At 44.3% G+C, this 25694-nt stretch overlaps 1 protein-coding gene across 1 annotated transcript; it reads left to right on the forward strand.

The window, feature by feature from the left end:
- Nucleotides 1-262: 262 nt before the first annotated feature.
- Atic (5-aminoimidazole-4-carboxamide ribonucleotide formyltransferase/IMP cyclohydrolase) lies at nt 263-22510 on the forward strand. Its single transcript, NM_026195.3, has 16 exons — nt 263-381; nt 604-730; nt 2333-2409; nt 3996-4062; nt 6866-6954; nt 7513-7664; nt 7918-8074; nt 10921-11046; nt 12070-12177; nt 12947-13032; nt 13947-14036; nt 16015-16143; nt 19148-19240; nt 19724-19906; nt 20893-21048; nt 21659-22510. The coding sequence occupies exons 1-16, from the start codon at nt 363-365 to the stop codon at nt 21776-21778; spliced, it is 1779 nt and encodes a 592-aa protein (NP_080471.2). The 5' UTR covers nt 263-362; the 3' UTR covers nt 21779-22510.
- Nucleotides 22511-25694: the final 3184 nt, after the last annotated feature.

The following is a 25694-nucleotide window of genomic DNA, read 5'->3' on the forward strand; positions in this document are numbered from 1 at the left end:
GTCAGACAGGGTCTGTTTAGTCCTCTCGCTAGTTTCCCCCAATCAGTGCTCCAGCCGCCGCGGCCCCACCTCCCGGGACCTCAGCAGCAGCACCCCAGATGCGCGCGAACCGCGAGTCCCCACGCCCAGATCTGGGTTCGGAAAGAGGAAGCCCGCGGCTACAGATCCCAGGCTCCGGAGTTAGCAGCCGCCCCGCCCAGCGGCGCCTTCCACCCTAGGCTGCAGCTCACTGGAGGAGGGGCGGGACCTCGGGGTCACGTGGGGTCGACACGCCCTGCCCACTGCTTCCTGAACCGCGGGGTCCGGCCTGCCTGCCTACGCACGTGGCCTGTCCGTCCCTTGACTCCGCGACCCAACGCAGCATGGCTCCGTCTCAGCTTGGTGAGGCCCTCGCGATGCATCATAGGGGTCCTGCCTGCACCATCCCCGCCACCCACTCATGCCGCTGGCCGAGCTGGGGAGGCCCCGGGCCCGGCCTGCAGGCTGGGTGTCCCCAGTGCTGGGCCCTGGGCCTGCAGTTGCATGAGTCCCCTTCCCAGGAGTCCTCCCCGGGAGATCTCGGTGCCAGAAGCCGCGAGTAATGAGAACTGCCTTCTCTTTCAGCCCTGTTCAGTGTGTCTGACAAAACTGGCCTCGTGGAATTTGCCAGAAGTCTCGCGTCTCTTGGTTTGAGTCTGGTCGCTTCCGGAGGCACGGCAAAAGCGATCAGGGATGCTGGCCTGGCAGTCAGGTAAGGCAGTAGGTAGCGTTAAAGGGAGAAAAACGTTGTGACCATATTCACCAGAAAGCCATGCAAAAAACTGACAAAACACAGGGAGAAGTTAGGTTAGAACTAGGGAGCCTTGAGTTTTAGAGTCCTAGCACCCAGCCACTGTTTGCAAACAAATTAACTTCGGAGGGCCATGTGTTATGCAGAATAAACACGAATGTTCAGGTTCCATGGCCTGGCTTTGACTGGTTGCACAGTTAGACTGTAACATCTTTGAAGATCTGTATCTCCCTCTTCATAGCCTCACCCATCAGAAAGTACCAGTGGCTCGATCACACTCATCTCCTGACTAACAGTGGGAAGGGTTTGACAAGAGATGTCAGGAGATGACCCTGAAGGTCTGGAAGGTAGAAAAGGAAAAAGACCTTAGTTCCCTGGCTGTTTTCATTGCCATTATAACTCTTGGTTTGTGGAGAATCCCTATAGAGGTAAATTATTCACCTCTTCATAACTCTTGTTTGTGTAAGCAGTACATAACCCCTGTACATTTGACAGCTTCAGACAGCAAGAATGCCTTTACTTAGTAAATGTCTTCAGTGGATTCTCTTGTGACTTATGGGAGTCCGGAGCATCAGGGACAGCAGACAAGTAGGCTCCTGTGAGGTGCAGTTGAGTTACTGTGGAGCTGGTATGGGTAGGCCATTGTTGCTGTGGCATTTACGATGAAGTACGAGGAGTTCTTGCATTGTCTATCGCCTAGTTTAAATGTTTCTCAGATGGTCATTCATATTTCCACGCCACTGCCCAGTATTTGCTTGCCCCGTTACGCCTTCTCGTATTCTTTTGGTGGTATGGAAGACTGACCCCAATGTCCAGTCCACTCCTGAGCTGTATCCCTAGTTCATTTTTTATGCTTTGCTTCAGAAACTTTTAAAACTTAGAGCCAGGGTCTCTGTAGGTTGCCCAGGCTGGCCTTGAACTTGTGATCCTCCTGCCTCTTCCTCCTTGAGTGAGTTGGAGTATGGATATCTTTTAGAAATTAGAACTATGTCCTGTTAAAGAGTAAGTGTTTTTGTTTGTTTATGCGGGTCCTGGTGCATGGGAGACAAACTTTGTACACCTGAGCCATATTTCCAGTCCAAACATATTTTTAATGTTTTTGTTGTTGTTAAATTCACTATAAATGATTCTCAGTAGAATCTCTTTGCTTTGTTTGTTTGCTTTTGGTTTTTCAGGCAATGGTTTCCCTATGTTGTCCTGGAACTTTATCTGTAGACCAGGCTGGGCTTGAACTCACAGAGATCCACTTGCCCCTGCCTCCTGAGTGATGGGATTAAAGACGTGTGCCACCACTGCCCTTGAATTTCATAATTAAAGGTTGTTAAGAGTCTGGACATTGTAAAGCCAGTGCTTTAATACCTAATTGATTTTCTAAAACATATCATTTAGGAAATATAACATTTTGCAGTATATGAATAACATTTAGGAAATCCAACACAGTGAAAATTTTTAAAGCTTTGCTTAAGTTGGACTTGAAAAAAAAACCTCTTGTAGATTTGGTGGGAGATGCTTTGAGTCCTGGAAAGTGATAATTCAGTAACTGTTTTATTACTCTGTTTTCAGAGATGTGTCTGAGCTAACAGGGTTCCCTGAAATGTTAGGGGGACGCGTGAAAACCTTGCACCCTGCGGTCCATGCTGGTAAGTGGTTGAGGGTTGTAATCCCTCAGTTTATAACAGATTTTAGTTCATAGTTTCAAAAGATACAGGAAGAAATAAATCATAAGCCCCCAAAAAAAGATTTTAAAAGAGTCTACTTCTCCCATTGATCCCTTTATAATCTGACTCCTCACTACAGGATAAGTTCAGATTGTTTTCCTACATTGCTTTTGATCGTGACCTACTAACTAATTTAGCTAATCTAGATTGCGTTGTTTCTATGTACAGTCTGACTATACACTTCTGTAGTTCACACTTGGAATACAGTGTTACCCTGTAACTGTTTCTCAAAAAAAAAAAATGTGACTTCTGTTTAATTGCCTAGCATAGCAAACCCTCTAAGCAGTAATAGCCACAGAAGTGCATGTCTGCATCACAGGTTGCAATAAATCTTATTAAGAAAGACCAGAAAGCTAGTGCTGGAGAGATGGCTGGGCCTTAGCAATTGAGAGATCAGCTGCTCTTGCAGAGGACCCAGGTTCAGTTCCTGGCACCTACATTCCGATTCAAAACCCTCTGTAGCTCCACTTGCGGGGATCAAATTCTTTTGCCCTCCTTGGGCACTAGACATGGGTGGTATACATGCGGGTGTACTTGTCAAACAATCAGGCACATAAATGAAGAGAACAGGAAAAGAAAGGGAAAAGGCTGAAAAGCTAAGGATTATCAGTCAAGTTATGAGCTATAGCTTATGAAAATGTAGACTGGAAAGCTGGCAGACGTTCTGTAAACATTCCTTTTAAGGTTTTTTTGGGGTTGGGGTTTTGCTTTGCATAAGAAAAGGGAATTAGGTCATTTTGGTTTTTTGAGAGTCTCACTCTGAGGCCAGACTAGCCTAGAATTCCACTGTGTAGTGTATGCTAGTCTGGAACTCTTAGCCTCTTAATCAGAAGTATGGGGCACGAGGCTCAGTGAGAATTAAGTATTGAGGGAAAGGGTGGTTTTGTTGTTGCTCTTTGTTTGTTTATGGAAATAGGGTTTCTCAGTGCAGCCTTGGCTGTCCTGGAACTGTGTAGACCAGGCTGGCCTGGAACTCACAGAGATCTGCCTGCCTCTGCCTCCTCTAAGTGCTAGGATTAAAGGTGTGCACCACCACGCCCAGCTGGTTATTTTAATAAAATAAGGTCTTACTATGTAATTCAGGCTTGCTGTCAAATCTGCTATCCTTCCTTCACTTGCTTGCTTGTTTGCTGTTTGTTTCAGAGCTATTCAACTGTGTGTAATGTTCTGTAAGACTATTAGGTGCTTGCTACATTTGCACTGATGTGTAATCCTAAAGTTAGAACGCTGTGACCAGAGGGTCGTTTGAGCTCAGGAGTTTAAGACCATCCTGGTCAATGTGTAAGGCGTTGTCCTTTATGTGATGGTGTGTGTCTTTTGTCCCAGTGCTCGGGAAGCAGAGGCAGGCAGATCTCCTGAGTTGGAGGCCAGCCAGCACTTTATTGTGAGACCCTGTCTCAGAAAAAAAAAAGAAATACTAGAGGATTTGCCTTGTGAGTGATGGGACTCTACAGTGTGAACTCCCTGCATTTCTGACCCTAGCATGTCCTCTCACTTTGTTACATTAGGGATCTTGGCACGCAACATTCCAGAAGACGCTGCAGACATGGCCAGGCTTGATTTCAACCTTGTAAGGTAACAAGTTTAAAGCTGAATGTTGAGAGAGTTAAAACTGAGTGATGCTAAAACCTGATGCCCTCTCCTGCCCTCTCTATAGAAACCCTTTTCTGCATCTTCTGTGTAATATGTGTTATGTATGAACATTTTAATTGGCCCAGATTTGTATTTTCAAACTGTGAAACTTAGGTTTAAAACAACCTTGGCTTTGCTAATTGTTTCGAGCGAACTTCCCACCACTGAGTTAGACCCTTGACACAATCTTTGTTTTTCAGAAGTTAAAGTTTAAATTTCACTGCGTACAACCAAGAAATATAACTGTGTCCTTTAAACATACACGGCAGCTTTATTGAGGTGTGGTTTATGTATTGTTTAATTCAGCCTATTAAAAAGCTGCGGAAAAAGCTGGGATTTGATGCTTACATTCATAAGAGGTTGTGAAAACATCACTACACTCATTGTCAGAACATTCTGGTCTCCCATCTGCACCTCCCACCAGAAGCCCCTGTACTCAGCACTGCTCAGTCTTACCCGGTTTCTGATTGTTTGTAATTAGACTTGCTTGTTTGTATTTAGACAGACTCTTGGTGTGTGGCTGAACGAGCCTCTGGTTCTCCGTCTTAACCTCCCCAAGTGCTGGGATTACTGGGCTGTAGTACCATTTTATACCCAGCTCTGTTGACTGAGTTAAGGTTTACTTTTGGGGAGGTGTGGGTGGGGCGGAGGTCTAGGTATGGGGCTGTCCCCCTGTCCCAGCATCATCTGTCAGAGGCTGCTCGTTCTTCCATTGTGGTCCAGGTATCCTTAGTCTCTGTAAACCACTAAGGTAGATTTGGAGTACCACCTGAAGTAGAAGGCCCTGGTCTTCCCAGTCTGTTTTCTTATGCAAGATTGTTGAGCCATTCAGGGACACTTGCATTTAGGGTCCCTGTGCAACTCTTGGGAAAGACAGTGGGACTTTTAAAGTCTGTATATGCATGGGGAGTAATTGTCATCTCAACAGGGATGGTCTTCCAACTCATAGGTGTGAGATTCTTCCCGTTTTTGAGAAACATTAATTTTTATTAGTTCCTCTTGACATTGTTTTTATATTTTTCAGTGTGTCAGCTTGACACTTGTAATTTTGCTCTTCAGTCTTTTGATTGGCCTTAATACTGTCATGTCTGCATTGTTTTCTTAATTTCCTGTCTGATTGTTGATTGCTAATGTGTATTATTACAATTGATTTCGTGTATTGATCATACATCCTGCAGCCATGCTGGCCTCATTCATTAATAGGTGTTCTTCTTAACAGCTAGGGACTGCCTCGAGATGAACACCGGGTATCCAACCTTGATGCCTTTCCGTTAGTTTCTTTATATATTTCTCTGGCTGAAACACAGCAAACTATTGACTAGAAATGGTGAATAGCGAATACTCTTATTTCTGAATCTTAAGAAAATATTGGTTTTTATCATGTTGAGGTACTTCACAATTCTGGATTTATTGCTGTCTTTTTTTTAAATTATAGATAAATATGGAATTTTTCACACTTTGTGCATCAAGTAATCCTGTGGCTTTTGTCTTCTGTTAATATTACAGTTAGTTTTTCAAAGATCTTTATGAGGCAAACGTGGTGGCTTGGCGGTGGGAGGACAGCCCACAGGACTTTGTTCTTTCTTTCCACCATGTGGGGTCTGGGTCTTGCAGCAAGCACCCGAATTTCCTGAGCCATCTTGCCAGCCCCTAGTTTTTAGGAGTTGAGTTAACCTGACCTTGCTAGGATGATGTCCTATTTGGCTGTGGTATGTAATTTTTTTATTTTCTGGCTTAGACTTACAAGTTAGCTTTTGTGTTGAGCTTACATTAGAAGCAGCAGCCTGGCAGTTTTCTTGGGATGTGTTTGTCCAGTGATGGAATCAGGATACCAAGCTTAATCCAGTGTCCCGGGAGGTCCTCACCTCTCCTGTTGTTGTACTGGTTTCACCAGCGGGCCTATGCCGTGGTCCTGGGGTGGGTGTTCATGACCTCACTGAAAGCAGAACAAGTATTTACATTTAGAATGCTGAGTGTTCCCATTATGTATACAATCTCTTGGGGAAATAGTGGAAATGTGTATGTCCTAGGTAAACATCACAGTCTAAAATGAGATTTTTCTGTACTCTTATAATTTTTATTTATTCTTAAAATATTTTGTTCTGAGTTGGGGGTCTAACTAATGTAGCCCAAATTAACCTCAAACTCCAAATTCTCTGAGTGTTGGGTTACTACCGCTCTCAGCCAAAAAAAAAAAAAAAAATAATGATTTAATAGTTATAGTTAGCTAAGGCTAATCAGCCATCATGCTTGAAGGGTGGTCTGGGGAGTAATAGTAAGACTAGCCAAGCATCAGCCTTGTAGGAGGGTCTGGGAGGAGCATGTATGTATCCCATCTCCAGAGCGTGTGCTGATCCTATGCTCAAAGAGCCTTGACCTTTTTAATATAACTGCTAAGAATTTAAAAATGGTGGGGCTGGACAAGCGGCTCAGCAGTCAGGAGCACTCGCTGTTCTTGTAGAGGACCCGGGTTTAGGTTCCAGCAGCTCACAACCGTTTATTTATGACTTTGATGGATTCTCTTCTGGCTTCCATGGGCACTACGTGCAGGTCACACACACGTGCAGGCAAATCCTCGTACACATAAAAGCAGTCTGTAAGACAAGAATCTGAAATCAGCAGGCTTACAGTTTGTGGTCTAGATCTTCCCAGGTCTTGATCACATCTGTAGTGACTTCTCTCCCAGATAGCTGTAAGTGATGAAGCTGCAGTGTTGTAATGACAGCTAATTTTCTTCCATTGTCAGGGTTGTGGTCTGTAACCTGTACCCCTTCGTGAAGACTGTGGCTTCTCCAGATGTAACTGTTGAGGCAGCTGTTGAACAAATTGATATTGGTAAGGTAAACACTTCAAAACAGGCGGAATTACAGTCGTCTCTTGCTTTTGCTTTTGTTTTTATTACTGAGTGTTTCTGGTATTGTTTCATGTCTTGGAGACAGGGGTTTGCTGCATTGCCCAGACTGGCCTTGAAATCCACTTGTAGTAATCCTCCTGCCTTAGTCTCCAAGGTTCACAAATTTGATTGTGTGTTACCACTGCCAGCTTAGAAAATATTTTATGCCAGGCAGTGGTGGCACACGCCTTTAATCCCAGCACTTGGGAGGCAGAGGCAGGCCGATTTCTGAGTTTGGAGCCAGCCTGGTCTACAGAGTGAGTTCCAGGACAGCCAGGGCTACACAGAGAAACCCTGTCTTGAAAAACCAAAAGAAAAAAGAAAATATTTTATAAACTACCTTTGTGTACAAGGGGAATTCCGATGAGCTATTTTCTCCTTGTTTTTTTTTAAGGTAAAAATTAAGGTAGTAGTGCTATTCACAGTTACTTTATTTGAAAGAATGTTCTTCAACTGATAGGAAAATGCCAAAGAAAAATAACATATTTTGTCCTTCAAAGGTGGCGTGACATTACTGAGAGCTGCAGCCAAAAACCACGCTCGAGTGACAGTCGTCTGTGAACCAGAGGACTATGCGGGGGTAGCTGCAGAGATGCACGGCTCTGATAGTAAGGACACCTCCCTAGAGACCAGGCGCCACTTGGCCTTGAAGGTGGGTACACTTCTGTCACACTGTAAAGCAGTGTCCATGTAGTCTAAGTGTGTCAGTCTAAGCACCACTCAGTTCTGCTAAATATGTCTGTCAGCTTCCCACACTCTGCCTTCTGTCCTTTCATTGAACACAGAGAAATCAAATATTAGAAAAAGTGTTAATTGGGATGTGTTGGGGGGTGGCGGCTGAGGCTGTACCTAAAGGCGTTCTTGGGAGACATTCCTGGTATCTCACAAAATGCAACTTTTTGTAGGCATTCACTCATACCGCTCAATACGATGAAGCAATTTCAGATTACTTCAGGAAACAGTACAGTAAGGGAATTTCTCAGATGCCCTTGCGGTATGGGATGAACCCCCATCAGACTCCTGCCCAGTTGTATACGCTGAAGCCCAAACTTCCCATCACAGGTAAAGTATGAGAAGTACCTGTTGTGTAGACACCTGGCTTTCTCTGTTGTATCTGAAGTTGCTCTCATTCAGAATGTAAGAGTAAATTACTTAGGAGGCCTTAGAACCACCCAGAATGGAGGTGCATGGAAAGTGTCAGAGTGGTACAGCAGCTTCACTGTCTGGCAAACGCCAGGCCCTGGGTGGCAGGCAAAGCCCGAGTTAGAGATGACAAATCTTAAGGCTGCTTTGGAAGACTTCAGGGTGCAGCTGCTGAGGTTTCCAGAGGAGGAGCAGAACGAGCCTGTGGTGCGTCTATAATAATATAACGGGAAGCAGTGAAGAAAGCAGCCGAGGAAGCTGTTGTGTGTTTCAGTGGGTTGAGAGCCACCCTCTGTTTGACAGATGTTACAAGAAGTGATTTCCTTGTTGGGCCTAAAAGGCCAGTAGTTGTGGGCCAACGTAGAAGTGTGAAGTTAAATAACACTGAAGGGGCAGAGTTCTTGCTGTGTTAGCCTGGTGACTGGAGTTCAACCCCAGGCCAGAGTTGTCCATATTCATACCTATTCCCCACACACATGCACACAGGACAACCTTTTTTTTTTTTTTTAAAGACGTGACAGTGATGGGTATTGAGAATTAAAACTGTGTCTATGCTGTGTGATACTGTTCCTGGGGCAATTGGAACATATCCACTCACTCCAGAGAAGGGGCCAGGGACAGGCCAGGGTACAGATTCCACCAAAGTCAAACCTGGTGATCCAGTGTGGTTGATTGTGATTGTTTACAGGAATATTTGTGAGAGCGTATTTATAGGGGCAGAAATGACATAGCTCACAAAGCTGGGACAACCCTGGAGCACACTGCACAGCCTGCAGGCAGCTCCACAGGTTAAAGAGTGTCCTTTCCAGGTAGCTCAATTAGTCTGAGAATGTCTGAGCAGTCTGTACAGCTTCTATAGTGATCCAGTAAATCTAGTCGATTTCAGGGACTTCCTGGGCTTAACCGCAGGGTCAGCTGTTTCACATCCCTTTTAAAGTCCTGTGTCCAAAATAGAGTTGTACCTCCAGGGAATCGATACATGACATTCTGTAGCTATAATAGAGGTATTGTCGGTGTTTCGCCCTGTTTTGTTGCCCTGAGAGGAGTCTGGGAAGAGCTCTGGGTGTGGAGCCCCAGAACTGACATGGGGGCAGCACATGGTGAGAGCTAGGACAGCTTCATCCACTCCCAAGGCAGGCCGCCCTGCTCCATTGGGAAGCAGCTGTTCCCGTTGGCTTCTTTTCTTCCTGTCTCAGCCCAGAGGGCTGGGGAGAGCAGGGCAGGAAGTTTGAGGATTACAGTCTCCTCTTACCCCTCCCACCCAGGGATTTGCAGTTCACTGCTCTGCCGTAGGCACATTCTTATGAAAGGTAAAAGTGTCCCTTGTGCTCAGGCAGAGGAGTCCCGAGCATGTAAACAGCAGCTTCTTAGAAGAGCTTCATTCAGTGTGTCTCCCGACACTTATTTTTAACAACAGAAAAAGTGTTTTGCGTTTTTATGTGGTTTGAAGGTTTGGTAGCACACCTGTTTGTCTGGGACAAAGCTGAAGCAAAGAATAAAGATGGAATCATGTGTGTGTTTGATTCCTGTCTTTGTTTTGTCTTTTGCCTTCTTGCGACTGGAAGTGAGATGGTGCCTGTTTGTCTAATAGACGAGGCATTCGCTGTAGCTCTTTCTGTTGTGTCTGACCAGTTCCTGGCCCACTTGAGAATATGATGTGAGGGGAACCAGTATTCTGGGAGTCTTTAGACAACTGTTCCTCTGCTCACCTTCCCACTCACGATTGGACAAGCTACCCACAGAGGCAGGAGCTGGAGAAGAGAAGAGCGCAGAGCTGCTCTGCTCTGCTCTGCTCTGCTTGCTGGGTGCCTTGTAAGGTATCCCAGTTTAATGCTTCCCACCGACTTCTGTCCGTTCTTCTGAACCTGTACATCTAAGTTCCATGGGGTCTGCTGTGGTTTTCTTTCTGTTGGAGAACATGTTTTGGGCAGGATCTCTCTCATCCCCGAGTGTTGAGATGATAAGCACACACCATTCAGCTCTGCTGCACTTGCAGTCTGTCTGTCTGTCCTTTGGATAATGGTTTTCCTGTGTTGTCATGGAACTCTGCAGTCCAGACTGGCTTAGAACTTGGAGAGACTCGCCTGCCTCCTGACTGCTGGGATTAAATGGAAGCACCACCGTGGCCAGCCTGCAGCTTCTAAAGGATGAAAACACACTGTTTCTGTCCTTCCTCCTGTCCATGGCACCTGAGCTTGTTCCACAGCTGATAGGGTTGGTCGGCTTGTTGTTTTAAGTTGAGGTTTATGATTTATGACATCCGGTCACTGTCATTTTCATAACTATTTAAGCTATTCACATGGACACAGCTGATACCCGGTCTTGTCATTGTTGCTGAGTCTTACAGTTGTATTTCTACTCTGCAGGGATGGGGGTGAGGTAGGAGGAGGAATTTGAAGATGACCCAAGTGTTCTGATCCTTTTGAAGTGTTTGTAGATATCTGTTACATCTTGATTAGTTTTTCTTTCGGGAGAGGAGGGTATCGGAGAATGGTTCTTGAGGAACTCATTATGTAGCCCTGGCTATTCTAGAACTCGATCTGTAGACCAGACTGGCCTTGAACTCCTAGAGATCCACCTGCTTCTGCCTTCCCATTGCTGGGACTAAAGGTGCACACCACCTCCAGCCTTTGATTACTTTTGTGACTTTTGCCTAAAATCACATTGAAGTTGTATAGCTTATAGGTGTCCCTTTTTAAGGGACATACATATATGTAGCCTTTCTTAACCTGCGTGTTAATGTGTACGTGTGTTTTCGTGTGTAGTTCTCAATGGAGCCCCAGGATTCATAAACTTGTGTGACGCTTTGAACGCCTGGCAGCTGGTGACAGAGCTGAGAGGAGCAGTAGACATCCCAGCGGCTGCTTCTTTCAAGCACGTCAGCCCGGCAGGTGAGGAATGCCTTCCAGAGGGCTCTAGAATGCTCCACGAGTAAGGAGCTCTGAGGCCAGTTATACAGCCCTAGGCATCCTAGGCCACTTGGCAAGTCCAGTGATAGTGTCAGTGTAGTCATGGCAACCTCGGTAACATAATCCATATACACATAATTATGTGACAGTGTCAGGAGACAGAGCAGTTGCACCATTGGCTCTTGTGGTGTCTTTCTGAAAGTTTAGGAATGGAAGTGAAGTGACATAATCTCATAAAACCAGAGAACTGCTGCTCCGTTTTGGAATTGTGCCTTAGTAAGCGTGCAGAGATTGTTCATGTAGCATTCTGCTCCTGTTGCTATTGACTGAGCCATTCTTTTGTGTATACTCTCAAGTCCTTAAGTCCACACACAATTCCATGATCCATAATGTCACAAGGGCTGCCTGCAGTCTCACACACCATTGTTAATATTTATTGGGCGCTAAAGTGCAGTGAGTGAGTAGAAGTGAATGGCGTGTGATGCCAAGCCGAGCAGAGTTGGTAATGCGGTGCCTGGCTGCCTGCCTGCGCACAGCAGTGTGGTCGGGATGCAGGGGCTCTGCTTCCACCGCACAAGCCAGGGGCCTCTGCCCCGCCCCCCCCCCGCCCCCCCCCATGTTGTGGTTTGGATGTTGAATTGCCCCACTGAGTAGTTCTCCTTTAATTTGGCATAAGTGCAAAAAAATATTCCACATTTGTTTGAAAAATGCAGGCTAGGTCTTTAAAGATATATATTGTAAAAATTGTTTTGCTTTCTCTGTTTATTTTGTGGTGCTGAGAATTGAACTCAGTCTGCATGTTTTACCACTGCCCTTTAACAAAATATTTTGGTGTGAATATTGAAAAGTAGCAATCTGAGGTTTTAGGTTTATTGTTTGTGCTTTTAAACAGTTGCATATTTGTGTGTGGTGGCGAGGAGGCGCCCAGTCAGTGCAGTGCCTTGGTGAGGGGTGCTTGGCCACTGCTTTTCCTGCCCACCATTACTTTCTCATTTTCTTTGCCAGGTGCTGCTGTTGGGGTTCCACTCAGTGAGGACGAGGCCAGAGTCTGCATGGTCTATGACCTCTACCCGACCCTCACGCCCCTGGCCGTTGCATATGCAAGAGCAAGAGGTCAGATAAGGGATTTTGTCATTTAGAGGGGAAAGCAAACCTTTATACTGAGTAGAATAAAATAGTACTATAGGCTTTAGCATTTAAATTTGTCTTTCATTGTTATAAATTAATACTTAAGATGAGTATATTCACAAAAATGTGTGTTAGTATTTAATGTAATATGGGGGAAAATGAGATTGATACATTTTATTTTGGATATTTATTTATTTTGAATATATTTTTATTATGAGGAAAATTACATAGTCTAACCACTAAGTTTGATTTGATTACATTTTATATATTCAGAAATACAAGATTCTTGTATAATGACCAGCAGAGACTAGTTCATGAAAAGTTTTGAGAAAACTGCTATAGTTCACTAGTTACAGACATAGGCAGCAACTATTGCAGCCTTGTGCTGAGTCCTGCCTGTGTCTGTGAATACAGACTGGATCAAGGCCACGTGGCTTGCTTATTCTCAGTAGCTGATGCTGGCCTATAGCTAAGTGCTAATTTAGAAGGTAAAAGAAATACTTCCTTAACGATTATTTGACTGATAGGGCTAACTGTGTAATAAGGTTAACTGTAGAAAAAGTATGTTTTGTTTTCCACATCATATTTATAATATACCCACCCACATTGTAGTAACAGAGTGTGGGGAGGTGCATGCCACACACCATCATGTCTATGAACCTGAAAGGATCCGAAAGGAAATGCTAGATTTGATCACATGGATTTCTCTATGCAAGCTTGCTTTGTGACAAATCCCTTTAACTTTCATTCACAGGAGCTGATAGGATGTCTTCATTTGGTGATTTTGTTGCATTGTCTGACATTTGTGATGTCCCAACTGCAAAAATTATCTCCAGAGAAGTGAGTAGAGGTTCAGGTGTCTTGATCCATATGTAACTGAACGGCTTGTCCCTAGGCCTCATTGAAACCATAGCCTGCAGTGGTAACGTTCGTTCCAGCTGTTTACCATGTAGGGTACTGAGACAGTGTACCACACAAATCCTTGACTGTTCATTTTGAGATTTAAGGTTTCAGATGGGTGTTTGTCTTGATGGGGGAGGGAGGTATTCTATGTTTAATTCTTTAAGTCCTCTGCTGGGTGTGCTTAATGCCCAAGTTACTGTTGTTCAAGGCATGCTGAGGGGATGATAATGAGCCCCGAGAGGCTCAGTGCACTAACCCTCCCCCATTAGCACCATAGTGCTGAGCCCCAGAGGTTCAGTGCACTAACCCTCCCCCGTTAGCATCATAGTGCTGGGAGGCAGAAGGAGACCCAGTACCTCAGAGAGGAAGGAGCTCTGCGGCTGGGTGCTGTTGGGTTGCTTAATGATTCTTTCTGAGGTCTTAAGCCATCCCAACCATGCCACTCAGCTGGCATGCTACTCACAGGCGGCTGTCACTGAGACATGTGTCTCTAGATAGGTCTCTGGGATCTTATTTCTTGCTTTGTGTTGAGTGTGCTGTCTGGTGCAGGCCTCAGCCCCACGTGATGAGCGGAACAACGTGTAAGAGTAAGAGGCTCATTTACTGGAGTGAATCTTCCATTTGTTCTTAGTTAAAACGAAGATGAACCACAGAAAATTATGATAGGATGGCTTGCAAAATAGTCAGCCCTAAAGAATAATTCTCAGTCTACCTACTAGTTTTTTTAGTTTTAATGTTAGCAGTTGATAGTTCTGGAACAGTTCTGTTCTTAGGACAGCTAAATATTGCTATATCTTACAGAATTGTTCTCTGATTTCTAAAAATAAGAATTTAATTTAATGTACTTACAGGTGTCGGATGGTATTGTTGCCCCGGGATATGAAGAAGAAGCCTTGAAAATACTTTCTAAAAAGAAAAATGGAAACTACTGTGTTCTTCAGGTCGGTGCAGTTCCAAGGTTGGGCAGTAATTTAGTCTTTGGGTTTATTTTGTGTTCTTTCCCCTTGTAGCTCTTTTTTACCAAGATAGTTTTCAAATTTATGCCTTTTTATTGTAGTTGTCTCTGACCCTTTCCCCCTGGTCTTGTCTTTCTTCTTTTAAAAAAAATTTTTTTTAAAGAATTACTTGTTTATTATGTATATGAGCACACTGTAGCTGTCTTCAGACACACCAGGAAAGGGCATCAGATCCCATTAGAGATGGTTGTGAGCCACTCAGGACCTCTGGAAGAACAGTTGGTGCTCATAACTACTGAGCCATCTCTCCAGCCCCAAAGTTTACCATTGCATTGGCCGGGTCTTTCTTAAGATAGGGTTGTACACTGTTGTAGCTCAAGGTGGCCTCAAGCTCACAGCTTTGCGAATGCTGCAATTAGATGCTTATAACAGCGCATCAGACTCTTCTGTTCTTCCTGTTTATGAGACAGGTCTCACTATGGAGCCTTTGGCTGGCCAAGAACTCAGGTACACCTGCCTCTGTTAATCTCAGGGCTACAATTGAAGGCATGAGCACCGCCTCGACCTGCCAGTCACCTTTATTCTCAGTCCTATCCTTTTTATATAGGTGGTTTGAGGCCTTTAGAGCCTAGCTGTTAACTGTCTATTTTTCATTTTTATTTACATGCTTTCTTGTTCAGATGTTGCCTGTTTCACTGCCACTGTTACCCTTTAAAGTGACTGCTCTAAATGTCTTCCTTGTCCTTCCAGAAATAGTCAGGGCACACCGCATCCACCAGGATGCTCATCTGCATTTCTTTTGTTTCTTCCACTCACTCACCCTGCTTCACACCCTTGCAAACCTGCCCCAAGTCTTTATATAACGTACACATTCTGAGAGAGACAGCTGGGCCATAGGCTGTGTATGTTGATAACTTTATGCTGCCTCTGTCAAGAGTGGATGTCCTCGTGGACTTGCTGTTTTTAATTGTTTCACCTTTGCAATTATATGAACATCTCAGACTCACCAACACATTCTCACACGTGGGAGATACACACTATCATTCTTATTTTTCCCATATGATGTTATTTTACTTTTTCCATTCATTTAGTAATATTGTCACCAAGAGTGTGCTGAGATTTGAACCTGGGGTCCTTGTGAATGTTAGACAGAAACGACCACTGAGTTGCCTAGGCTAGCCTGTGCTCACTCACTTTGTAGCCAACACAGGTCTTGGCCTTCCAGTTCTCCCACATCAGCCTTCCCAGATTAGCTGGAGTGTCAGGCCAAAACCCTTTTTTTTTAACATATATTTATTTATTATTATCATTATTATTATAAATAAGTACACTGTAGCTGTCTTCAGACATACCAGAAGAGGGTGTCAGGTCTCATTACGGGTGGTTGTGAGCCACCATGTGGTTGCTGGGAATTGAACTCAGGACCTTCGGAAGAGCAGTCAGTGCTCTTACCCGCTGAGCCATCTCTCCAGCCCCCCAAACCCATTTTTAACTGTACTTCAAATATTGGCCAAATTTCTTTAAAAGAATTTTAGGAAGAAAGGGAAAATAGAATGTAAATGTTGTGCCACAGCCTGTCTGAGTAAGTCGGTTCTATCTGCCAACTGTAGAAAAGGACTGAGGGCATTAACCTAGCAGTGTGCCGTGATGGTCAGGGATTGCAGGGCCTGGCTGTTGTATTGTGCCCATACTAAGTGATGTCAATACACATGTTCATGTTAGGAATAGAGGTATAAATAGACAGTGAAGTCTTTGCTGAGACACAGTGTGGCTGTGTATCTCAGGCTGGCCTGGAACTTAACTGTGCCTCAGCCTGGTGTCTAACCTGCAGTCCTCCTGCTTCATCTTTCCAGGTTCTGGGGCCACATGCATGTACCTTCATACCCGCAAGAATGAATTTTTGTGTGTGTAAAATTTGGGATTGTAGATATAATACTTACAATTTTTTTAATTTGTGTCTCAGATGGACCAGTCCTACAAACCAGATGAAAATGAAGTTCGAACACTCTTTGGTCTTCGTTTAAGCCAGAAGAGAAATAATGGTGTCGTTGACAAGTCATTATTTAGCAATATTGTCACCAAGAATAAAGATGTAAGTTTGGAAGTATGTAAACTAAAAGTTAATAGCATGTCTGTCTTCAGTATATGTAAGCTTATTCTTTATTAGGGTCCAACCATATTTGTAAATGGATAGATATGCAAGCAGCTAGCTCATCTTTGAATTGTCAGGTATGCCTGACACATTAGAAGCTTATGTGTTTATGTACTTAAATAGAAATAAGTATCTTTAGTCATACCTAAGTAAGCTCGTGTCTTCTGCAACTCTATGCATGCGTTAGGTCATGGATGTTTTGTTTTGTTTTGTTTTTTTCCGGATTTTTCAAGACAGGGTTTCTCTGTGTAGCCCTGGCTGTCCTGGAACTCACTCTGTAGACCAGGCTGGCCTCGAACTCAGAAATCCGCCTGCCTCTGCCTCCCGAGTGCTGGGATTAAAGGCGTGCACCACCACTGCCCGGCACAGATGTTTTTCTGTAGTGATAAATGATGCTCTGCTTCAGTGAAAAGCCACCTGACAACCCGAGTATGATCTGTGCTCTCCGATATTCAGGTCGTGTCCTTTGTCGCCCTGTACAAGAGTCTATTCTTGAGACACTGATGATATGGGGAGAATCGCTCACATGCAGTCTTCCATTCAGTCACAGTGCATTATGGGAGAGGACCATCCTCTACTGTACAGATTATAGAACTGGGACAGAGAACAGTTACATCTGTCTAAAGTTACAAGATAGGGAAATGAATAAGAGGGTAGCGGTGTGTGTGTGTGTGTGTGTGCGTGTGTGTGTGTGTGTGTGTGTGTGTTGGGACTGACCACAGAGTCTGAGCCAGGCCTTAGTCCCTGAGCTATTGAGCCTTCAGTTTGAAGGACTGCTTCCTGGCTTACCTGCTGTCGTGCCTGGACTTCTTATTCAGTGCTGGGCATTGGATGTGCAGGTGTTTTGAGAGTCTGTGATTTTTTTTTCCCCAGAAATTGATTATGCTCCTGGCAGGCAGGTGAAGCAACATGGCTCATACCTTGTGAAGGACTGAGCTGATTTGAAACTTAGGCTTTGGTGTTTGTGAGGGATGGTCTGTCTGTCTGTCTGTCTGTCTGTGGTTCAGCTCTACAGAAGCCGGCTCAGATCCAGCTCTTGTGCCCTCTGATCTTGCATTACCCCAGCACCGTGTAAGCTTCTGAAATCCAGCGGGGCTCTCTCACCCTCTCCTCTTGGGAAATGTTCAGATTGTTGAGCTCACTGTTTCCTTCCTCAGTTTTTTTCTCTGAATCTTTGCTGTGCGTCTGGCTTTTCTGTGCTTCTGGAGGGGCACTGGTCTACTTACAAGAGGCCATTGTAGCTAGAGTAAAAGATAAAAGAGATCTGAAGTCTCCCCCCTTTAAAAATAAGATTGGGCTTCAGTGGGGAGTTTGCTTCCATCCGCCCCACAGGCATTGCTCATCGTCTTTGATCTAACTCAGAGTGCCAGGGGTATATTTGAAGTGGACTTCTGAGAGGCTATTTTCTATAGAGTCATGTGTACTGGATGGCTCAAAACAAAAGATGAAGGGTATATTAGTGATGTTAATATATAATGTTAGAATAATATATATATATATATTTTTTTTAAACCATTTTTTTATTATTTTACTTATTTACTTTACATCCCACTCACTGCCCCCCTCCTGGTCACCCCCCTCCCACAACCCTGCTCGTTCCCCTGAAAATCTTTTAAAACTAATCTTCAGATGTTGAGATGTAAGAAGTGTGGGTTCACGTGCAGTTGTTGAGTTCTCTCTCCTACATTCTTTATCCCGTTTCCCTTTTGCAGAGTAGAAGCTTCATTCGGATGAAGCCAAGCTTATCTTTTTCTTTATTTTTAAATTTTCATTGCATGTACTCAATATATATGATACTGTATAACATAAGGACATTTTCATGCATACAGTGGATATTGTATTTAACCATACATTCTCCCCCTCTCCCCCTTTTAGTCCTCCCCACTCTCTTCTCTTTCTTCCCATAGACAGTTTTTTCTTCTTTCATATTGTACATACTGTGGATTCATGATTTTATATATCTATAGATCTAGGGAGCACAAGCAAAATAGAATATTTGTGTTTCTGAGAGTGGTTAAGTTATTTACTTAATATGATTATCCTCAGTTACATTCATTTTTTTCACAAGCAACATAACTTCATTCTTCTGTGTGTGTGTGTGTGTGTGTGTGTGTGTGTGTAGTCTGGGCTGGCCTTGAAGCCCAGGTCATCCTTCATTGACCTCTGAGTGCTGATTGCTGGGACTGCAGGCCTCCTGTATCTTTTTTGTAGCTAGTGTAGCTGTCTGTAGCTGACACCCTTCGCATGCTTAGAGTGCACACTTGCTTCATTGTTCTCCTTGCTAATTTGTACCAAAGGTGACGTTTTACAGACTTAATGCTGAATGTTGGCTTTAGAGTTTGCAAAAAAAAAAAAATTATTTATTTCCAAAACTATTTCTTTGTGTACACCAGGCTGACCTTGAACTCACAGACATCCACCTGCCAGGTACTGGAATTAAAGGTGCATCATTGCCACCAGGTGCAAAATATTTTTAAATTTTAAAATATTTTTAAATAGCTTCTTAAAATGTTTTCGGCAAAGCAAGAAATACTATAATTTGACTTTTCCAGAATAGCAGTGGTTATATGTACATCATAGCAGTGCACAACGTATATGAAAATTAATCTTCATGTTAGTTCTGATCCTGAATCTTATATCCTCAGTTAAAGAAATTCCAACCAAAAAGTATTGTCATTTTCAAATGAAGAGCGTGTCTCATTGTGTTGCTGAATGGTTGTTATCAGTGTGAGAGTGACACATGGGACTGCAGAGAGTGCACTGCAGTAGTCACAGCTGTGCTCACGTGGTTCAGTCTTGAGTAAAGTATGACTGTGCAGCATAATTTGTCCATCTGGCTGTCACTGAGGGACCTAACTGTATTAGGTCTGTCACATTATATCCGTACCTTAAAATCAAGAGATTTCTAAAGCCTGGTGAGACTTAGCTGTCCTGTTTGTTTCAGCTGCCGGAGTCTGCACTCAGAGACCTCATTGTCGCCACCGTCGCTGTCAAGTATACTCAGTCTAATTCGGTGTGCTATGCCAAGGATGGGCAGGTAACCAAGCTGTTGGGACAGAAGAGTAAGCAGAACAGAACAGTAGGCAAAAGCCTTGGTGCCGGGAAAGGGAGATTTGCCAAGTTTCTCTTCCTGCTGTGTCAGTCAGGATTTACTCAGCACCTTAGTAGACTTGAAAACTAGCCAGAGCCAAGTACTGCACTTGGGTACACTGGTTCCTGCTTAGAGGAAGCTGCCTCGGGTGGGGCTAGTAAGACTGGTTTACACACACACACACACACACACACACACACACACTCACACACAGCTCATCAGAAGAGCCTTTCAGGATTTTCATGGTTGCCAGCTATGAAGTTTGCCAGTTTTAGTCACTAAATCCTGACAGACTGTGGTCTCTGGTCCTTGGGCAGGATCTCCAGAGCCAGCAAAGCCACTCAGAGTGGAAGCTTCACTACTGTCATTCTTTGAAAAGACAGTGTTGCGGGAGAAATGTCATTGATTGCTAACGTCCGTGTTCCTTAGGTTATTGGCATCGGAGCAGGACAGCAGTCTCGGATACACTGCACTCGCCTTGCAGGTGATAAGGCAAACTCTTGGTGGCTTCGGCACCACCCACGAGTGCTGTCCATGAAGTTTAAAGCCGGGGTGAAGAGAGCAGAGATCTCCAATGCGATTGATCAGTATGTGACCGGCACTATCGGTGAGGTGCGGACTGATTGGCTTCCCAGTGGACCGTGTTGCGGTCGTCTCATGTATGACAGTCTTCCACCATCCTACCACAGAGAGGCTTCTCAAAACCCTCAGTAGTGTGAAATGCTTAAAACACCTTCCTCACCCCTGTCAACCTCACTGCTGCGCCCACAAACCTCTGAACCACAAACCTCTGCTTCCTGGGTAATGAATTCGGATTAATTTTATAGGCCCGTACTTCCCCTATGGGTTATAATATTGTCACTGCAGGGCTGTTCTTCTCCATCTGCCAGCATCCCCTAGTGTCAGCAGAGGTGACATTAGACTTGAGCCACACGTGATCTGATAGCTGGTCACCAGGGGCCTTCTCCTACCACATTTATACAAAAGCCCTTAGCAGCTCCGTGTGGTTTTGGTACTATTTCTGGTTTTGTTTGGTTTCATGTAAGATGGTGGCTCTAGTGTAGGCTGAGCTGCACTGCAGCTGTGAGTGCAGGATTGTCGGCATGCTCCATTGCAGCCTGCAGAAGGCCTTATTACTTACCACCTCTGCACTGGGATTACACTTCATGGTCAGCTTGTGAGGTGACAGCATCAGATAGTAGTAAATGCCGTGCGTCTCTTTGATTTGCCTGCGGCTGACTTTATACCTGAAACAGTTGTACATGTAGTTCATGTACACAGACATCAGTTATTATCCAGGTCCTAGGTTAGACATGAAGCATTGTCTTAAATGGTTTGGTGAAGGTATATAAAATTACAGATTTAACTTTGAGAGTCAGGACTATTGTAGGTTTTAGGATAAACAAAAGTACAATCTATTCTCTTTGGCAACCTAAGAATGACCTTTCCTTAATGAACATGTTTTTAAAACATCAAAGAACCTCGGCGTGTTGTTTAGTGAGCAGACAGGAGAATGCCCTAGTGGTTGCTGGCCTTGTGCTCTCATTGGATTGCGCTAACAGTGATGCTGGGCTCCCTTTCCGTCCCTGGCTCCCTAGGGCGAAGACCTGGTGAAATGGGAAGCACTGTTCGAAGAGGTTCCTGAGTTACTCACGGAGGCGGAGAAGAAGGAATGGGTGGACAAGCTGAGCGGCGTGTCTGTCAGCTCCGACGCCTTCTTTCCTTTCAGGGATAATGTGGACCGAGCTAAAAGGGTAAGCAAGAACTGGAGTGTGCTGGGGACGTAGAATTGTAGGGATGATTTCAGATAGCCCCTTAGAGTCTGGGGATGTGCACAGGCCACTCGAGCAGTCGATGCCTGGCCTCAGTTTCAGTTCCTAGCTTCACAAAACGAAATTGTGCTTCCTGTGTTTTAGCTTCCTAGAGTCGCATCGGAAAGCTATGTCGGTTTGATATAAGTGAGCTATTTTCCTTCCCTGTGTGATGTAGGCAAAATCCAAATTCTCTTGCTTTGTCTGGATATTTCATCGTTAGCTTATGCTTTTTTAAAGATTTATTTTTATATATTTTTATATTTTATATACATGCATGTACTTATGTATGTATTATGTGTACCTTCCTGGTGCTCATGGAGGCCAGAAGAGGGCGTCAGAGACCCTAGACTGGAGTTACAGATGGTTGTGAGTGCTATGTTATATGGGTGCTGAGAACCAATCTTGAATTCTTTGGGAAAGCAGCCAGTGCTCTAAACCATTGAGTCCTCTCTCCCACCGCTGCATTCTAGAGGGGAATTTTGGGTTTTTCTAGGTATGCATACTATAATGCCTTGAAAGTCACCATTGGTTTTGGGGGTTTTCTCCGCAGAGTGGTGTGGCCTACATTGTCGCTCCATCTGGATCTACTGCTGACAAGGTTGTGATTGAGGCGTGCGACGAGCTGGGGATTGTCTTGGCTCATACGGATCTCCGGCTCTTCCACCACTGACCTTAGCTGACATTGTTTCCTGGTCGTAGATAATCATGTGTGGGGTCTTGGAAGTACCTCTAGAAGAGTCATTTGTATCTTAATATCTGGGTGTGTGGTTTAGTAGGTGGGTCTTACTTATCTGAAAGGTAGAGCTTTCTAGCCTAAGACACCTTATGTGAGGCTTGTTTCTGCAAAACCTGAAAGCATCTCTCCCTCCTGGAGCCAGCTTTCAGGAAAAGTCCCTGTGAGACACCTAAGTGCAGGTAACCAGGAGAAGCCACGCTGCCTTATGATGACATGCCACCCCCACCCCACCCCACCACCACCACCCTGCCCAGCGCTCTCCCCAGGGCTCCTTTCTTCCTGCCTCTCGGAAGCTTAACTGTTTGCTTCCCATTATCCCCTGGGAACTGGGTCCTTAACTAGATCTAAATGCTGGGACTGCTCTTTCTTTCTCCAGAATTGCTTAAAACCTCTGTTGGCTACTTAGTATTCCTGTTTGGTATAAACTTATAAATGGACTGGCGTTCTGCATAGAGCTTTTCACCCAAAGTGAGCAGATATTAACTTGTGGGGGTCAGGGGGAAGTGGGGGTGGGGGTGGAGTGCCTCCCTGTACCAGGCAGGACATAACTGGATCTATGTCCCTGTGGTTATAGTCCTCACTGTTCACCCAGAGGATCCCTGTGGTCACTTAGCCTTAGGTTAGTTTTGCCTTCTTTCCAATCCTCTAAATAAATTTTAAAACTTTTTGGGTTTGTGGTTACTTTTGTTTTGTTTTGTTTTGTTTTGTTTTGTTTTGTTTTGTTTTGTTTGACATAAGGTTTCTCTGTAGCTCCTGCTGTCCTGGAACTTGTAACTGAGGCTGATCTGGAACTCACAGAGTTCCACCTGTCCCCTCGGCCTCATAGTGCTGGAGGTAAAGGTTAGCACACCACACCCAGCACAGAACATTTTATAATAAACAGTCATCTTTTGAGTTGTTTCTGTGCTGGCTGATCTTTCAACTCTTGGAGTGGCCCGCTGAAACAAAGTGGACTTACATAATCAGTAAACTGTGTGGCTTCACAGGGCAGAGATCCCTCAGCCTTGGTTTCTTGGATTGCTTGCTGCTATAGCAACATTCCCTGCCTCTTTGAGGACACAGACATCTGGCTCATGCTAACTGCCAGCCTTGTGAATGAGAAGCTCTAGCAATGGGACTTTCTGTTCCCGTCTCTGGCTTTCACCTCGTGAGGTACCTGAGTCTTAACTAAGCTATGTAGAGAGGCTTCATGGATGATGCTCAGTTGCTGCACTAGGGATCCAAACTCAAGCCTTCTACTATCTTAGTCTCAAAGAAACTCCTTAATTCCCAACTCCCAGACATACATACTGGTGGCCACAGCATTTCTTCATTTATTTTTAGTAGCAATAAATAGCAAATGCAGATTTTTGGCTCATAAATTATTAAATGTGCTGTCTTCCTCAAGTTATTTAGCTTGGCTGAAGGTGAACATAAAACTGTCATTGGAACCGTTTATCTGTTTAACCCTATACTGCCTCATTGAGCTTACATATATAATTCTAACCACTGCCCTTTGGAGTATTTAGACTATTGTGTCCTCAGACCTAGGAGGTGATAGTGAGATTCCAGCTTTCTCATAATCTTGTTACAAATAAAAATAGTGCAGGTGGGGTGGTGGTGGAATAGTTCAAATTTTAACGAGATATTTTAGAGAACCATTTTGTACAGTGTATGAGCGCGGTTGGCCCGTAGAATACCTACTGGCTCTTGTGGCGTAGACCACAAATTCTAGCACTCGAAAGCTAGGACAGGGGACGTGGAGATAGAGCTCATGTGGATCACGTCAGACTCTGAAAGGGATCCCCAGCACACGCAGGATTTCTACACCAGCACATACCGTACACTGTGCAAAGTGCTCACTGGGGTTGGATGCACACGCAGAATGTCTACACCAGCATATACCACACACAGAGTTCATCAATGCACTGTGCAAAGTGCTCACTGGTCCTGACCGAGCGTGCAGCCTGTGCAGCCTACAGGCAAGTGCCTGCTAACCTACCCACGCCAGTGTAGACTGCTGTCCGGGACCCCAGGCTGCAGCCTCTCTCACAAGAGCTACTTTAGAAATAAATGTGGCTCGTAGGGGTGTCTGAAGTGAGGATGAGAGGGAATATGAAACACGCCTTCCTGTCTCACACCCGACTCCACTGAGGAGTGGGCGATTTAGCCAAGAACACTTTCTCTGCTTTCATTACTGAGAGCCTCTTCCTTTGTAATTTATGGAGGGTTTTTATTTTCAATTCAAGTAGAATCATTTAATGAAGATAGAGTAGGACAGTGCTGAAAATAGACATAACTCACATTTCAAAGGAAAATGCCAATGAATGTTTAAGGTTTGTGTGTGAATGTATGTAATGTATGTGTGTATGTAAATGTTTCCGTGTGTGCACTATGACATGTGTGTGGTGTTGGAGGATACCTGCAGGAGTCAGTTCTTTCTTCCACTGAGGGTCCCAAGGATAGAACTCAGGTCGTCAGACTTGGCAACAAGCCCTCTTTCCAACTGAGTGGTCTTGGGGCCCTTGCCCTAGAGTCTTCAAGAACTTGGTGAGTCTACAGGTCATCACCTTCCTGCTAAGCTATCTTTTGGGAATCTAGATCTTTGCAAACATGAGGGATCCCAACAATGCTTTTTTTTTTTTTTTTCAACAATTGAATTGCATTCCTGAGAGAGACTTAAAAATTGTAGCCTGCCACTTTCCCTGCTGCAGTAACGGGAACTTACTGAACAGGAGGTAATTACAACACTTAAGTGTGCTGCTGTGATGTTTCTTAACCACCTTAATGAGTTTCATATAACTAGAAATGGAACAGAATTTTCCATGGAAATATAATTAAATAGGAGAAGCCATCTCCTATACTTAAGATTTCTACCTCCCCATTTCTTCATTCACCTCCCTAAAATGTGTGCCTTACAGGCTTAACATTATAGTGGGCTAACTTACATAATTCACTTAGGTTATTAGAGCTGAAAATATAAATACCAAACAACTTATTTCATTACAAATCAACTTTGGCCAGGCACAGTTAAAACTTCAAAACTGTTAGTTTCTTTTAAAAGTCTGATAACATTTACTAGTTTTAATAGAGTTATCCTGAATTGTCTGTCTCTAGCCTATATCCAGCCACATCTTTTAATTATGCCTTGGCAATCTGGCTTGCTGAAGGCAGTTCTCAGGGGACAACGTGAGTCTGTGAAGACTTAAGGATCTTTGGAAACACTTAAGTGGCATTCCTGATGAATGTTCCCACTTCGAGAGAACCAGGAGAAAGAGTTCTACATTTCTAATGCTCAGAGAGGGCCCTTAGAAATTTGATGCATGGGGTTGGTGAGATGGCTCAGTGGGTAGGAGCACCCGACTGCTCTTCCAAAGGTCAGGAGTTCAAATCCCAGCAACCACATGGTGGCTCACAACCATCTGTAAGGAGATCTGACTCCCTCTTCTGGAGTGTCTGAAGACAGCTACAGTGTACTTACATATAATGAATAAATAAATCTTTAAAAAAAAAAAAAGAAATTTGATGCATATGTTCTCAAGTAGAGCTATCAGTTTAATGTATTGCTTTGAAAACAAGCAGTATGCTATGTGGCCCACATCTCTCTTCCTGGCACTTGGGAATCTGAAGGAGAATTACAGTGAGTCTAAGGCCAGGTTGGGCTACACAGTGAGATTCCATCTTAAAAGTTCGAAAAACCAACAAGGTTTCGCTGTTGTTGGGCTGTTTGTTTGTTTGTTTTAGATTTATTTTTAGGGGCTGGAGGGGTGGTTTAGTGATTAAGAGCACTGCTGCTCTTGCAGAGGACCTAGGTTCAATCCTCAGTGTGCTGGTGTGTGTGTGTGTGTGTGTGTGTGTGTGTGTGTGTGTG

This window comes from Mus musculus, chromosome 1, assembly GCF_000001635.26.
Source record: "Mus musculus strain C57BL/6J chromosome 1, GRCm38.p6 C57BL/6J".
NCBI classification, from domain to species: Eukaryota; Metazoa; Chordata; class Mammalia; order Rodentia; family Muridae; genus Mus; species Mus musculus.

Bases quoted from the DNA above. Each gene is read 5' to 3' on its own strand.
- Atic (NM_026195.3), top strand. The intron at 2,410-3,995 runs GTAAGTGGTTGA...TTGTTACATTAG, and splicing joins GCACCCTGCGGTCCATGCTG to GGATCTTGGCACGCAACATT. The intron at 7,665-7,917 runs GTGGGTACACTT...AACTTTTTGTAG, and splicing joins GGCGCCACTTGGCCTTGAAG to GCATTCACTCATACCGCTCA.